Source organism: Erigeron canadensis, chromosome 7 (genome assembly GCF_010389155.1).
Source record: "Erigeron canadensis isolate Cc75 chromosome 7, C_canadensis_v1, whole genome shotgun sequence".
Classification (NCBI taxonomy): Eukaryota; Viridiplantae; Streptophyta; class Magnoliopsida; order Asterales; family Asteraceae; genus Erigeron; species Erigeron canadensis.
In genome coordinates this window covers 24,065,648-24,083,890 of record NC_057767.1, presented here as the reverse complement: position 1 = coordinate 24,083,890, position 18,243 = coordinate 24,065,648, and the positions used below count along the sequence as shown (strand labels likewise).

At 31.8% G+C, this 18,243-nt stretch overlaps 1 protein-coding gene across 1 annotated transcript; it reads left to right on the top strand.

The window, feature by feature from the left end:
• Nucleotides 1-360: 360 nt before the first annotated feature.
• On the top strand, nucleotides 361-5,613 carry LOC122608926 (14-3-3 protein 10). Its single transcript, XM_043781996.1, has 4 exons — nucleotides 361-924; nucleotides 2,162-2,284; nucleotides 4,296-4,412; nucleotides 5,355-5,613. The coding sequence occupies exons 1-4, from the start codon at nucleotides 442-444 to the stop codon at nucleotides 5,373-5,375; spliced, it is 744 nt and encodes a 247-aa protein (XP_043637931.1). The 5' UTR covers nucleotides 361-441; the 3' UTR covers nucleotides 5,376-5,613.
• Nucleotides 5,614-18,243: the final 12,630 nt, after the last annotated feature.

The following is an 18,243-nucleotide window of genomic DNA, read 5'->3' as shown; positions in this document are numbered from 1 at the left end:
CTCTTTGAATCTTCGACTTTTAATTACTCGTTATAATCCAAAGCTTAAAAGTTGTTTCAATTTTCTTTGAAAGTAACTCAGCCAGATGTTTTAACCGATTTAACATAAAGCAGCTCTCATTAAACCGATTTTTTTTTTAAAATAAAAAACATGGCCGAAAACACCACATTAACATCTCTATCTTATCACCAATTTAAAATTCAAAATTTTCACAAATGGGGGACCACTAAAACAACGGCCACGATCCCATCAAACACCAAACAAACAAGAAAACATATTAAATTAAAAAATAAAAAATACAAAAAACCTCCAAACAACATCCAACAGTGGTTTTACATCTATACAAATTCATCTGTATCTACACATCTATATCTATCTCTCTCTTTACAAAAACACCCACATTCAAAAAATCTCTCTTTTTTTAAAAAAAAAAAAATCAAAATGGAAAATCTAACTCGCGAGCAATACGTATACATGGCAAAACTAGCCGAACAAGCCGAACGTTACGAAGAAATGGTGAAATTCATGGAAAAGTTAGTCATCGGGTTAACACCAGTATCCGAACTAACAGTAGAAGAACGGAACTTACTTTCCGTTGCATACAAAAACGTCATCGGTTCGTTACGTGCGGCGTGGCGAATCGTGTCGTCAATTGAGCAGAAAGAAGAGTCAAGGAAAAACGACGAACATGTTGTGTTGGTTAAGGATTACAGGAGTAAAGTGGAGGCGGAATTGTCGGATGTCTGTGATGGGATATTGAAGATTTTGGAGCAGAATTTGGTGCCGAGTGCGAATAGTGCGGAGTCGAGAGTTTTTTATTTGAAAATGAAAGGGGATTATTTTAGGTATTTGGCTGAATTTAAAGTTGGTGATGAAAGGAAAGAAGCTGCTGAACAGACTATGAATTCTTATAAGGCTGCTCAGGTATCATATTTAATTTGATTATATTTTGATTATATATATATGTATGTATTGATTTGTGTGTGTGATTTATGTTTTGAGAGTAGATCTAGTCTGGGAAAGGGGATTTGGGATTTGATGAAGGTTTAAGTGTTTATTGGTTAGTTTAATATATGAATTGTAAAGTTAAATAAAAGTTGTGAAATTTTTGTTAGTATATATGGTTAAGGTGACGCCATCGGATGGTTAAAATAGTTTAGATAGAAAATTCCAAAAAATTGCCTAACTTGTTAGAAGAAACAAGCACTTCAAATTTTTTAAGTTCTGATACTATCCCGAAACTGGTACTGAATTTCAAGTGGGACTAGGATTAGTATCCACTTTAGGGTGATTACTAGGATCCATACCCGAAAAAAAAATACGGAAACCACCGGTACCGGTTTCTTAAGGAATCGGTACCATATTTTAGTGATTTTTGTTATAGAATCAATGGTACCAGTCCCATACCGTTCTATAGTCGGTTGTTTGTAAAGTAACACTTTAAATTTAGCAATTCTTATTCCTAAATACCCTCTAATTACTTCAATAAGAATTCTTTTTTGGATGAGAGGAATTTGTGCAAATAGTAGTTTTTTTTTTGTTTGGACGGATAGCTTCCTTAGCCAGTCTGAACATCGGCTTCCACATGTTGTGCTTGGGGTAAGGTTAGTTGAAAAGCGACTGGTAGCAGGTGTCGTTGGGGTAGGGTTTGTTGACAAGTGACTGCAGGTGTCAATGTTTTGTGATAGTTGACGAATTCTGATGCCTATGATAAGACTTGATTACTCTATATGTATGAATAGTTCCGATTCGAGGTTAAATACAATCTAGTATAGCAGATTGTAACAGGAAATTTAAAATTGAAGTTTTTGATTTCTAAGTAAATAACTCGAGGTTGTATGATTCTATCATATTATGTAGATATAGTAGATCTTCTGACTAGTCATATGAGTAGTGTTAGTGAAGTATGATGTTGGTTTTCAAAAGGATATTTTCAGAATTAGGCTAGTGATAGTAGTTGAATTTAGCTAATTATAGTTGTCTAAAACAAGAAAAAGACTGCATATTTTAACCCAAGTTATTGTACAAGAAAAAGTCCACTTGTGGGATGTGGACCAATTATGCAAATTGTAACCCAAGTTGTTGATGTATCATATATTCGGTAGTGAGGTGACACTTTTTTGGAATTTAATTAAATCTTGGAGTATGTCTGTTTTTGTAGGAAATCGCAGAGGCGGATCTGGCTCCAACTCATCCGATACGGTTGGGTTTGGCCCTTAATTTCTCGGTGTTCTACTATGAGATTCTGAATTCGTCTGATAAGGCTTGTAGCATGGCAAAACAGGTTGGACTCCATGAGATTTTTCTTATATTAATTATCAACTTGAATTTTGTAGTTGTTTCTTGTTTGAAATTTTCTCTTTAATCTTAGTTTTCGCAATCAATTATGTATGTTTTAGCACTCGGTAGGGCTAAATTTCATTAAAAAAGTTTTTGAATTGATTAATCAAGTAGTTGAACATTTGACTTGGTAGCTGGTATGGAGTTATCAACAATTGATCTTTGGGAATCATAAAAGGCAACTTTATTATATGAGTGAATAATGAGTCATTTAGATGTGGACACATTCTTGATAATTTTTTTTAGTTCTTTGGAAGTTCTGCGTACGGATGTCTTCGCTATGTTTATAAGTCTATTTATAAAGGTCAACAAAGCAGATTGAGTAAGGCGATTGACCTGTAGCACGTCTGACAATATGAAAAACTCATATGATAAATCAATGACGACCCTTTTACAACTAATTAGACATTTATAGAAGTAAAAAGGGCAGTTAAATACACTTTCTTTGGATCTTGAGTATAATTATCTCATGAGTTTTCTAAGGTTGCCAGTAGCAAGTGTAAGCGATGTGCTTCAAAGAGTTGCAACAAAAAAAGAGAGAAACAGAGTTCACCTATCCAATTAGATCTAAGGTTTAAAATCATTCTGGAATATAACTTATGTTTTGAAAGAGAGTGGAAAAATATTTTCGCGAAGCTAACCAGGGTAAAATCCCTTTTACCCAAAAAAAAGAATATTTCTGTGAAGCCAAACCTGGATGGCTTTTAAGCAGATATACGTGTATATTTTTATATATTTGAGCGATGATCATCTTTAAGAAACACACATATTCTTGCATATGCATATACAGATGTATGTGTGTGTATCATTATATGTATGCAAGGCGAACACCTCTTGCATATTCTTGCAAGAAGACAGAGAATACACTGGGTTGGGGGAAGAAAAATAGGTGAGAGAGAAAAGCGAATATCATGAATTATATATATTCATTAAAAGACAAAAAAAAAAGGTAATTCATTATATTATAGATAATATATATATATATATATATATATATATATATTATTTTTATGTAATATTTATGTTTATAATAGTCTAATAACTTGAAGTTTTTGGTTGAAAAGTTTATATTTTTTGAATGATATTTGTTTTATAAATGACATTTGTTTTTTTTTTACTATTACTTTTCACTATATATAAATATTTTATATCTATTTACTTGGTGTGCTTTTATTTCCCGGGTGTGCGCTTTTTTTGCGCCTCTCGCCTTCGCCCTATTTGGGGTCTTTGCGCTTTGAGGTCGCCTTCGCTTTTGACAACTATGATATGCATATCATTGTAAGTGTTGTCGGCATGTATCTGCATATGCCTATACACATGTATGTGTATCATTATCTTTTTGTTTGACTTTAGGTTATATATACTTGTATTTTAATAGTATAAAAGCTGGCTCTTTGTTTGTTAGGATTGTTTTTTCTGCTGCTGGATTTTTGTGGTTATCAGTTTATTAAAAAAATTCCAAATAGAGGGAGGTATCACACACGCCATATAGTAAAATCAAGCAGACTTGTCTTTGTTTATCTATGTACAAGTCAAACAACAAATACACTAGATCTCAAGTTGTTCCGATCATATATAGTAGATTATGGTTGTCTATAACTAGATATATTGAGATCTTTGGGTATCTGTATTAATATATTTAATAATTTGGCTTACATAATCTCGTTAACAATGCGGGAGAGGGTCAATAAATTTAATCATGTGACCATATGTAACCATTAACTATTGAGGGAAGTTTAAAATTGCAATTTCATTGTTGCATTAGCACCAGATGCTCTTACTGAGCACACAGTAAGTTGCCGATATTCTTTAGATTGTATACATTGTGGGTAGTGTTTGCTTATTTGTTACTATTATCTTTGCTTCTGTATCTTTAAAGCTGTTTTCATTTTGTGTGTATCTGAAGTTTCTGGGGCTTTATTAACTAAATGTGTGTTATATATGATGACGAGTAGGCATTTGAGGACGCAATTGCTGAGCTGGACACTTTAGGTGAAGACTCCTACAAGGATAGCACTCTGATTATGCAACTATTGAGGGACAATCTCACTCTCTGGACCTCAGATGCACAGGTCAATTTCTTTCTCTCTTTCACTAATGCACAAATATACGCACATATTTAGCTACCGCTAACTGGACAGATGTAGGTCTCTTCTCACCTTAAAGTTGAAGCATTAAACCAATTGTAGTTAGTATGTCTAAAAACCCATCACTGATTATAACATTGTCAGAATCCTGTCGACTAAAATCAATACCATCAATAAGTCGTTATAAAAGAATGCTGATAGGTATTAATATTACATCATAGAACATTATGTAATATTTAAGAAAAAGAAAATAAAATAATGTAACTAATATATACAAATCCCAAATCACGTATAAATCAGTTTTCATGTGATGGACGATATTTCGCAACTATGTGACGGGCAATTTAAAATCGGTCATTGATTATATTGCGACCAAAAGTGTCATAATTTAAATATCTGGTTATTGCTATTAGAAGCGACATATATGGATTTCTAAGGATCAAATAATCAGTTTTTATCTTTCCAACAGTTTGTTATAAGTTGTAACAGACCTTGATTTTCAAAAATTGCTTATTACATCTTTTTCCAAGATAATTTGAGGGAGTTTTACCCACATTTTACATGTATCTCTTCTGTATTCATCACAAAATGGCAATCTTGATCCTTTGATCAGTTTGTTTATAATCAGACTCTCCTTTCCAAAAGAAATTTAATGATCCAGGATTCACCTTCCTTTTATTGTTACAACTTCAATGTCCCAATTCCCAAACACTCAGTCTCTTGTAGTTTCAAGATCTGTCCAAAATATTGAGTCAAATGCCGCTGATGTGTGTGTTATAACACGAGCATCAATTATTTTTGGTCTATTTTGATTCTGCTGGAAATACATACCTCTCCGAATAAGAAATAAAATTCACATAAGACAAAAACAGGTTACTAGGAGAAGAGAAATACGTTGTTTTAACACTTCTTTTTGGGTGAGTGCAGGACCAGCTGGAAGAGCCATAGATGCTTACAATGGCGAAAGAGGTTTGCCTGTGTCTGCTGGAGGGGGGAGGTGGGCGTGGAATGTCATTTGTATCTTTTAAACATCATGCGTTTTTTTTAATTTTAAAGCACACTTTGCTTTTGTAAAATTCTTCTTTGTTTTCCCTAGCATTCTCTTAACTATGTACTGTCTTACAACGATGTAGATGATTTATAGTTTTAAGGGGAATTGTATGGATACAACGGTGCTTCATCTGAATTTCGGGGATACTTTTGGTCCTTGAAAGCAACTGATCCTGAACAGTCAGTTACCTTTAGACCCATGATAAGTCCCAACAAGTCAATGAACTTCCAGGAAATGGCATTTCCTAGTGTCCTACTTTCCTCATTGCTTTTAGATTAATAGCTACTAGAAGCATAACCGTGCTAGTTGGATCATCATGCCTTCAGGCTTCAGTATTCCTATATAGCCGTTTTGAGTTTTGTATCTTTGTAGATGATATGTAGAAATATCCCTTGATAACGGATTTTCTAACAAGATAGCTTAGCTTAACAAATTGGTTTTAGAGTTGAACCTCGTAATGGTTATTGTGGAGACTAAATATGAATCGTATCACCTTCAAGTTAAGTCTGTCAAAAAGTTTAGCAATTAAAAGAGCTTTTGAAGAATTTTTGGTCCTCAGAATCTCGACTAATGAATTTAAATAAACACGATACTCAAGCAATAATGAATTTGATATCGCACTTGTATTGTGGTTTACAAAATTTCGTTACGGGATGTCATTGCAATAAAAGGGACTTGATTTAATTGCGAAAGATGTGTTTACAAATACTTATGTAAGCCTCGTATAGTCGTATTTCTCATAAGGGAGATGGTGCCTTGAACCATTAGCTAGTTCATTGTGGGTTTAACCAAACCATCTCGTTTTTACCGGTTCTTTTAGCTACCAATTTCACCTGTATTAACAGGTTATAAAATGTTTTGGTTGTTGGTGTGACCAGTAACCAGCCGGTTCAAACCAGTTTCAAAAACACTGACTTTAATAGCATGAACCCCGAAACAAGGTACGAAGAACCCAAACCGACCACAAACAGTGAACTAATGAATTGCATATTAGTTAAACACGAACTTTGAACAAAACTTTCGGGCTACAGACTTAAACATATGCCAAAGACTGAATCGCCCCATCTATCCTCCTGAGGAGAAGTTTGGTTTCAAACCCCGGTTCGAACAGGAGGAGTACGCCATGCTAATGCGCCTTGGATGATCCACATCTCAGGGTCAGGCGCCGATGAGCACATTGAACTATTCATGTGGCTGAGAGCCCTCACAGCTCAGGCACAACGACGCAATTATCAGGGGCGCGCTCTACCACTGAGCTAATAGCCCGTCGTGCGGGCCCCCACTGGGGGCCACTATGCCAAAAGCGAGAGAAACCCCATCCCTCTCTTTAAGTCCACGCGGTACTCGTATTAGCTAAGTGAATTCTAGCTTTGAAAGCTGGCTAGGGGTCCGCTTCACCTCCTAACACAAACAGTGAAAGTAGCAACCGCAAGCGAAAGTGTCTCACAATCGGATGCTAGTCTCTAAGTCCCTGCTTTGACTGTTCCTTTTCTTAGGTCACATTTTTTTTGGTTTCAATCCATACTTTCCCTTGCAAAGACAAAGACAAGTTTTGTCCCACCCGTGGATCTAACCCCCTTGATCTTCCTCTATGATTCGCACTTTCATTTAATAAGAAGCTCACTCGTGCCATTTGACCTCGTCCTATAAGATTCATACTTAGCTCGACGTCTCTTCTTTTCTTCTAGCACAAGAGTGGATATAAACTCAGCAGAAAGAGCGGTAATTGCTCCAACAACTTCTTCTTGCTTACACATGTCACCGCCCCTTTCTTGAAAAAGAAGGCATTCTCGCAAGGACACAAAGACTTACTTTCTCAATTGGAAGAAACAATACCTGACGAAATTAGGTCTTGTTGTTCGTGGTCGAGCCTCCAGTTATTCTTATAGATAGACTAGTCCTTCGTGATGGTTATGAATCAATATATATTTTGATAAAACTTGAGAACATAAGGTATCGGATATAAATTTTGGAGTGAGTAAAATACTCTCAAGAATGAATATAGGCTTTTTTTAAAAATAACTTTTCTTGTGAGTTAGAGTTAGATATATAAAAAACTATATAACGATGGAACGTTGTTCATTTATGTAACCATTTTGCTAAGTTCACTTATTAGAGGCTATTATTGTTAAATGTGTTCATATTTTTTATTATTATTATTATTTTCAAAGTGAGTTTCGATTTTTAACCAGATATTTTTTGAATCTCCAACCTTTTTCTTATGGAAAAAAACCTTTGAGATGAAAACCCCAATACTCGATCCTGAGACTTTATCCGAGATCCATATAGTGAACTTATGAGATATCCCTTGCCACTGGGGTTTAAGCCAGTGGTTTGTTCATATTTATGTAACAGTTAATTTTTATAAAATTATCTATAATGATAGGTTAAAAGTATTTTAAGAGTTAGAAGGTATTTCTAGTATAGTTCTCAAAATTATATCATGTCAGCATAAAATCTTAACGAGTTTATGGTATGAATTCTATCATAATCATAGAACTAGGTATATCATCGTCAATATGGATTATGTATAACAGGTGGGTTTTTTAGTGGGAACACGCTTAAATTAAGAAAACTGTGAGAACATTTAAAAACATTATTTTGATGCACTAAAAGTCTATAAAATTAACATTGTTCATAAATAATTATCATTATTTAAGTGTTTAATAACACATTAATCCATCAAAATAAAAAAAATCACGTTTTTTTCTTTGTGTATCCATTTTGATGAATATGCATCCAAGATGAATGAACAAAAAAAATGATTTTTACGATTTTGATAGATCAATGTGTTGTTAAACTTTTAATAATGATAATTAGTTATACACTATGTTAGTTTAATGGACTTTTTAATGTATCAAAATAAAATTTTTAAATATTCCCACTATGTTCTCGTTTTAAGAATGTATTCATTTGATCGGCCCCCTATGTATACCATAGGTGACAAATTAATTAATAAGCATAGGCAAAAATTTATCATAGGCGCTACTTAAAATTTAAAAATACCAAACATGTGTTTTTCTTGGTTTTTTTTTTTTTTTTTACAAATTTAGATTATGTTTAGAAAGAATTTGAAATCAATCGAGTTGTATCAAGTGGTTAAAATCCATGCCTATTGAAATAGAGGTCAAGGGTGATCCCTAACAAGACTTGAGATATGTCTTTTTTGTTATATTTGATAGAACAACAGTTTCTTTATCATAAGTTTGAGTAAGGTTGTCTATATCTCGACACCCATATGAAAAGTGAGATCAAATCATGGACAACTAGATAAAATATTTTCCAACTTAATAAAACATGCTTATTTTCATACCGACACAACTAAGTATTACACATTGTCATTATATAAATCTAACATTTGATATTAGGGTATTGTTTAAGGGTTTTTTGAAGGGACAATTTGATTCTTAAAATGTATAAATTTTTGATGGAATTAAATTTAATTTTTTTTATGTTAATGTAACATAATGTAAGTTGGATCTTCCTCAATATGGTAAATTCCCATAATTAAAGATGTATTGATTTTGTATGTCCCTACATTAAGTTAACAATGTGGATTGTCATAATAAAATAAGTGTACTTCTTAGTTAGCTCAAATGGTTGAGTACTTGCCTTAAAAATAAAAGGTTTTGGGTTTAAGACTTGGGAAGTACATAAGAAATCTTTCTATGAAGGCTTGGCTTGGGTATACTCAGGTTCAAGTCTAAGGAGGCAGAGTTTAGCCCTATTGATCGTGGCGGATTAGTAGGGGGTCCCTCCCCCCCCCCCCCCCCAATCGGGTAAATAGACATTTCTACTTCGAGAGAGCTCTCTAACGCGAACCCAGTTAAGACAACGTATATTAGACCTCACGCTGTCGTATCGTGACACGAAGTTCTCAAGCGAAATTCACCTTTCAAAAAAAAAAAAAAAAAAATACTGAAAATCAATTTGATAACACAAGCTTAAAGTCAGCTAACTCCACACACAATAAAACACACCTGGCTCGTACAAAAACATAAGATCCATCGACCCTAATGTATCGTTGCCAACAAAAGAGTCACACATTCATCATTTTAGTTTATACCACATATAAATAAAACATAAATTCATATTTTCCAAACACTAACTTCATTCGAAATACAACAAAGGACTCAAACCTTGCCATTCTTTTTTCTGTCTTGTCTATTAACTCATGTGATATGTGGATATAGTTAATAAGAATCCGATCTAAAATGACACTATTTGGGCATTTATAGCTAATTAATTAAGGTTATGCCAACACTAACCTAAGATAATAGGTCCCAATGACTTTGTTTATTCAACTAAGTTGAGGTTTAAGCATCTTTGATGGTGAAAGTGTACATTTGACCATATATTTTAACAATTCGAGCATCTATTGTGTACCCCAAAAGGGACAAAAGCCCTTAAAAAGGAAGCTTTTCAATGGTTTTCTTTCCTCACCAAACCCCATTCGTGGTCCCTTACCTTTTATGATTCCCAAAGTACATCCAAAATAACACCACTTGTCTATCGATAATCTATTTCGCTATAAAGACATAAGTAACAAAAAAGACAATACAATATAAGGAATCCTTTAGGGTCTGGTTCATAACTACATGCTATATTGGGTTATAAGTTTATATTGGTTTTCCTAAAAGCATTAGGTGTGAAACAACTCATTTTATGTTGGTTGTCACCACTTTAGTGTCACATTTGTTTCTTAATTTGACTATCAATAGATGACCTTAACATGAATTGTGCGTCATTTCCATTGAAAGCATGTACCACTTACACATTTAAATCGTCATCCGAAACAAACAAACTAAGTCATCCGAATCCGCATGGAATGCCGATGACGCCTAAAGCCTTCTGCCCGCATACCATGGTGTGGTAACCCCGAGACGCCGTACACCACCTTGAGTGCGAACTACATTCTCTAAGAGTCTTGTTTTTATTAGTGGCAAAATCTAAAACTTTTCTGTTTCGTATATGATGGGGACTTTTCTCCTAACCATTTGGTCCGATTAGAATGAAAGTGTCATAATGGTCCATGGTTATGTAAAATACATAAGCTAAAAAACAGATGCCTTAGCATCTCTATGTAAACATTTGGAGTTATAATACATCAGCAAGGTAGTAATTTTTCATGAGATTTTTAAAAAAAGTTTGTATACTTTGCTAATTTTTAATCTTACCTTATTAATCAACAACGTTCATTTTGTAGTCAATCATAAAGGGTAAATTCACATTTAGTCGGTATACATTGTGCATTTCAATGCTGACATTTTCCCAACATGAAGTGTAGTAGTGTATCCAAATAAAAAATAAGGATTATAATTAATTACCTATAAATGTTGAAATATGATCATCTATATATCTATATTAATAGAAAATGATAAGAATAGTAATCTGTGACATGATGAGCTTTGATTCGGTCAATTTGCATCCTGTTATATTGCTCGTATTTCATGCCATAAATAAATATCAATTTCATATGTCAAAGTTGTTAGCAAACATATATAACGACATGACATCAATAACAAAAAATAATCGCAATATGCAAACCATGCAAGTATGAACAAGAACATTGAGGTTCTTGAGCATTAGCTCAATGGTTAAATAACATCCCCTTATCCATGAGGTCTTGAGTTCAAGCCTTGAGGAGGACATAAGGAGGTCCATTTATGAGGGTTTGGCTTGGGTATACCCATGTTCAAGTCTAAGGGGCAGGGTTTACCCCTATTGATCGTCGTGCCTTTGGGCGGATTAATAGAGGTTTTCCCCCATCGGGTATTTGAAATAGACATTTCTACTTCGAGTGAGCTCTCTAGCGCGGACCCGATTAAGACAACGTATGCTAGACCTTCCGTTGTCGAATCACGACACGAAGTTTTCAGCGAAATTCATTTAAAAAAAGAAAAAAAAACAAAAACATTGAGATACCGTAATTATTTCCCAAAAATTAAACAGACTATTTGAAATAAACATATACTTGTTCAAAACAAGTAGCTTTAACTTTAACTAGTTGGTTCTGACCACATGTTACGGTATCTCAATGTTCTTGTTTTTTTTTTTACAAAAAAAAAAGTGCCATTGATTAACTGATTAAGCGAACATAATTGGGACATATAATTAAACGCCTCCCCTAGCTAATTTCACCTCGCCAATTCTAAATCAAACAGCTTTTTGTGTCGCTCCAATACAATAACACGAAGGAACAACTCGCGTAAAGGGGCTGAACCAATCCACCAGCTAGCCAGACCAAAATTTGGTAGTACCAATTCTTCGAGTGATAGAAGTCTTAGGAATTGAATAAGATTATCGCTAGCTAGCCTTCGAACATTTTCGCAAGTAGTCCCCTAAGTACTAATTGAACGCACATTTAGGCAATGCCAAGAAGGATCGTTTGATGTATTAAACATATATCTTTTATTGATTGTATTTTATTGACTAATAATTTTTAAACAATGACTTGTTAATAATTAATTACATTTATATATATCAATAGTATTAGATCTAACAGTTAATATATATTATGAGTTATATGATTAATTAAGATGGTCTTTGTGTAAAGAATAGTAGTAATGATACTCTAAATATGAAAAATGATTATTAGCTCTTTCCATCAAGTTTTCCAAATTTGAAGCAAATATTAGGGAAGGTTTTGTACAAGTTTGATACCCCAACGTTCCAAATATTTAAGTAAAAAGATGATATGAAGTATGTGATTCGAAAAAAACCTTCGACGAGAATCTACAACTCATGTATTAGAGATATAAGATAATGCCCGTGTTTGTTTTTATTGCAAATGTATATCTGTCTCTATTTAGATTAAATTATTGGTACATTCGTATATATATGCAGAAATGGAAAATAATTCAACAACCTTGTCTTTAATATGGGAAGATGCAGATATTTGGTCCCATTTCTAATTTATGTTGGACCATATACAACGGACACATATGAAAACTGGTATGGACGAGTTTAATTAAGCTATGATCTTTGTACATTCTATACCTCCATATCTAATGGTCAGTGCTTGGCCCTCTTTATCCAACCAACTTTTCATTGCAAGTTTTGCTTATAACCATCATTAAGAAAAAAGATTTAGTAACTAGGTCCCCTAATGGAATGACAAGTCTCATTCATGATATCTTCATCAATTTATCAATAATAATGTCCATTTCAATGATGTTTGATATTTTGTTTGCAATTTTTCATAACATGTGAAGTATAACAACTATAAAGTTTTTTTTAACTTAAGATTATGTAATTAGTTCATTTAGAATTGTAAAATCAATTCTTTTAGATCGTATTTGCATAACTGCATATATACCAAGATAAGCAAATGGTCGTATTTCACCATCTTGTCATATTTTGGTGCTTCAGATTCCACAAGAATTAACACTAACTAGGTAACTATCTTTACAAAAGAAATTGTTTTTTTTATGAAGGTGGGGATTCCCTAAAGTTCTCCAATTTGACTGGAAAATCTTGACATTTGAATTAAAATTAAGAGACAAAATCTAAAATTAACTTTGAATCTTGTTCTTTGTCAAGATTGATTTAACTTGATCCCTCAAGTTATTTATAACTTAAATGAATCTCTACCCTTTTTATGATAGTTTTTACATTATTTTTTGATTTCTGATAGGGAAAATGATATATCCTCCTAAAATTCTTTCTAAAACTATAAGAAGGTGACATGTGGATACCATTAATCTCTTTCCTAATCTTATCCTTGATTTTTCACATGTCTTAATCTAATAGTTGCAATGATTATTAGATTATTAGTTTAATTATGAGTATTTATTATTTTCCTTCTGATAATGATTGTGTAACTTTATTTAATTAGGACTAATTAACGGGAATGATATGATACATTAGAAGGTTAGTGTATACACCGGTTAGAGTATAAGATTAGGAAAACCTTTATTTTCACATGTCTTGAATTTGTATAGTTTTTTTTAGAATGGTATTTTATTGTTACTATTAAACTATACACATGTATGAAATGAAATTCAAGATTTTTGGAAAACCTTTATTAATTCATTTCACAAATATAATCACTTGAACCCAATTATATCCTCTAAGTAATAAGTTATTACTTATGTGTTCATTCATTGGACGGTTTTAACCTACCGTGTCAATATTTGAGCTATAATATAAGTAACTAAGTAGTTCGGGTCGCCCATTGGGCGGCATCGGGTATTAGAAGAGCGTTGATGTGTATGGGTAAAAGTGACGGAACCGTTGTTGATCAAAGACATGCGCCGAGTGCCAGGAATAGAACCATAAAGTTTTTATAAAAACAGGTGGTATTCATTTAATTCAATATAAAAACAACTGGTAAAATAGATAAAGTTGTCACATATCAAATACTATTCTTTTATAAAATAACTTAAAAACAAACTCAAAAATCAAAAGAGAATAAAAAATTACAACGAAAGAAAATTGAATAACATATATGTGATACAAAACTTTACAAAAAAAATTAAAAAAAAGTCTATTAAAAATATTATAGAAAGCAAAAATTTAAAACTGTAAATATACAAATGGAATATTAATTAAAACATAATGTTGAAAAAAAATGTTACAAAAAAGATAATGTTACAAAGTATAAACAAAATTGTAAAATACAAGCCAAAAAAGCAAAAAGCTAAACAAAAGTTAACACTAAATGTTAAAAAAAACATAAATTACAACTCATATCTAATTTTTATAAAGTATAAACTTATAGTACAAAAAGTTACAAAATAATGTATTCCATGAAATATGTTAAGGGTCTAAAAAGAAGAAAAAAGTAAAAGGGTCTACTGGTAAACATTCCTCATAAAATGAGGGGGTTTTATGTAATTTCAAAAAGTGAAGAGGAAAGATAAAAAAATTTAGGTGTTGACAAGATTCAAACCAATAACCTTAACATATAAGGAAGAATGCTTTACCACTCCATCTATCTTCAACATTATGTTTTTTATTTGGTCATTAAATATATAAGCTATGCAATGTTTATTGGTACAAAATACAAAAAACACCATTCACAATCTATTCTTTTATTAGAGTAAAGAATAAGTTTTTTTTATGTGCCCATTCATCTAATGGATTTAAAAACTTCTAATATCTTTACATTTAAAGACTATTTCTATGAGTAATCTACCCTAAAACAAGAAGTAATATCATTTAGTGATAGAACTTATAAATGTACATTAACTAAATCGTAAGTGATGATAATTTTTAATTATTTCGAAGGACTTTCATACATATATGTAAAATAACTAGAATTACGTACGTAGGAAAACAACTCACTTACATAACAACCAAGGCCTTGAGATCAACACCTTTCTATTTTTAAACAAAAATATAAGCCTAGTTAATAAATTAATTAATACTAGTAGTAATTTTTTTTTGGCTACAATGTCATGAATAATGCCTGTCTTATATCATAATCGCTAGCACCTATTAGATCACTCAAAAGTTCAAACCAAGAACATGTGCAATTAAGTTAGTTTCAATAAACTTCTGCTAAAATATTAAGAAAAAAGTAACAATTAATACATTTATTACTCTGGATTTTAATAATATGAGTACTAAGTATTGACGGATAAAAGTCGTGGAATTATTTATTAGCATATATTTTGTAAGGAATGATACTAGTGTTTCTTTATTCTAATTTGCATGTTATAAATTCTTTTCTAAAAACAGTCCTTATATTTTATAAAATATAAGTATAAAATTATCTACGTTTTACATTTTATGTACACCCTCAAAAATAGTATTAGATCTCATAACCCGTAATAAACAGTATTAGATCTCATAACCCGTAATAAACAGTAAGAGTGTACTCATTCAGTCATAATCATATACAAAGGGATAGAACACAAAGATAAACATATAATTATCCTCAATATTAATATAATCTGCAAAGATTAGGGTCGTCTCATGGTTTTTAAAGGTCATGCTTTATACTAAAATAAGCCTAATATTTTAACAATATCTAACAAGTAAGCCATCATTGTTCACTTTTTTTGTTTATTTAATGTAATAAGAAAATCATTTCATAATAAAAATAAACGGAAAATAAATTAAAGATAATAATGATAAATAAATTAAAAAAAGCACTATTGACAATTTATTAGAAACAAAAGAAAAAAACTATATAATTAAAAAAAAAACACTATAACATTTTGTAATATCTTTTTTTTGTTTATTTATATATATAATTGAATCTTAAACTTTTAGGTCTCTGTAAAATATTGGGCCCTGCTCGTTTGCACGGATTACACATGTCCAAATCCAGCCCTGGCAAAGATGTTGTGCAGATCAAACACAGGGGGCCAAGCTTATAATTGTACATATAGATCAAAAACAACCCACCCCCATAACTCACAACATACCGCTATGACAAACTAGCAAAGAATTGGTGAATAGATACTATACATATACAAAACATTAAAATTTTATTCAGTCTATTGTCTTAAAATATATCTTGTACTCTTGTAGTATAGTGTCACTAGTATTCTGGTAACTTATTATATGATAAAACTACCTTTTGGTTGTTAGATCATACGGCGAGTTGAACCGTCACATTGTGATATGCATCCTTATCACGGTATGGTCAATATTCATATTCGGTAGGCGTGATGGCTGAACTAGAATACTTTTATTAGACGGGACATAATACTATTTGCTTAGAGGGCCAAATTTATCATTTTTCTTGGATAATAAAAATCATAAAAGCTTAAACACATAAAAAAGCCAAAAAATTTACAGGAGCCAAGGTCAATGCGTCTCGATCCTCATACATATGTTCCATTTATGGTCATTGGTGTGTGATGACATCGACATAGAGTTGCCCAGTTGCCAGTTGCCATATGGCAATTATGTTAGGGTGATGGCATCACCACCACCCACCACTCACTCATCACCAATTTTAACCAATCACATTACGCCACCTCAAATCCATCACTCACTCACCACTCACCCAAATTTGTTGGCATTGTCACCACTCACCCACCACTCACTACAAATTTATTTTTATTTTTAAAATTAAAATTTCATTAAACATAAACCATTACATAAACATAACTAAGAACATAAAAACTAGATAATAAAACTAAAACACATGCAAACTAGATAATAAAACTAAAACACATCCAAATCGTTTAGCCATTTGTGAAAATGAGTTTGTTTGATGTTTGATAGATGTGTTAATGTGTGTTTTTGTTTAAAATGTGTGTGTGTGATTTGAAATGGAAGAAGGTGGGATAATATTTAAAGGAAGAAAAAAAAAAACCAAAAGTACAAAGTTAGCCGTTAAACCTCCAACGGTCACCTTCGACCCACCTTCCACGCGAGTGGAACTTCCACCCAAAACTCACCACTCGTGGGTGGAAAATCGTTGGCGGCGGTGTTTCACGAGTGGTTAGGGCTTCCACTCGTCTTCCATGCGGGTGATGCCAACACCGTTATGTTAAAGAGATTTTGTTATTGTTTTTTTTAGATAAAAACATCTAGCGTAGTTTTTATTCAGACTTTTGATGTGCATACCAATAGTTGCCTCATAAATTGTGGATTTAGGGTGTTTTTATAATATTGTAGTCTAACAATGATAATAATCTTCTTAATGAGTCTTTATTGTTCAACACCCACTTTGTTTTTTTCATTACAGATTTTGTTTCATTTCAAATATTAAAACAATAAAAATAAACAATAAAACGATAATTTGTATTAAAAAAAAAGGTGAGAGTAATCCACCAATATATATAACAAAATACTAAATTCATTCTTAAACAAACAAGAACCTTTTGATGGATTTCATCTTTGATTTAAAACGGTTAGATCAAATTTAATTGTTTCATCTCTATTAAATGACAATATTAATACTTACACTTTTTATAAGTATACAAAAAAATTCCCCTTTATATTTAATTTACACTTTTTGATTTTCTATCACAAATTTACATTTTTTACCCAATAATTCTAATATAATATATTCATAAATTAATAGTTAATATATATCATAATAATAAAATAATACTATCTATCTTATACCTTATCCAATAGAATAATAGTTAATAAGAATAAAGCATATTTTAATGTGAAATATTTAAAATATGTTTTATATAAAATATATAGATCAATTTTCTATTAATAAAAATAGTAAGCTATATTTTAAACCATAATAAAATAAAATTGAATGTTAACAATGTCGTAACACTTTGTATCTTCAATATATATAGGGGAGCCTTATTTTGAGAACCCATTTTTTTGTAAGAGTCATGAGAACTCCTAAATTTCATATTGGATCACATGTTTTTTTTCATTCACATGTGAAACGTTATAAAAATATATGTTGCAGAAGAAATTTTTTTTCAAAACCTTATATATAGCCGTTTGACACACGTGAACAAAAAATGTGAACAAAGTTATTCACAAGTTCACAAAAGACTATATATAAGGTTTTGAAAAAAAATTTCTTCTACAACATACATTTTTGTATCATTTCACATGTGAATGAACAAAAAAGACATGTGAACACATATAATTTAAGAGTTCTTATTGTTCTTACAAAAAAAATGGTTCTCAAAATAAGGAAACTATATATATATATATATATATATATATATATAATAATGTCGGGTTTAGAAATTATCAACGACAGTGTTGAGAAGGCCGAGTTTAGCTGAGGTGAGTGACAACTTTGGGAACGTCAACCTTTAACATTGATCTACAATTTTGAAGCATGTGGTGACGAAAAAGTTGCGCTCTATTAAACAACATAAA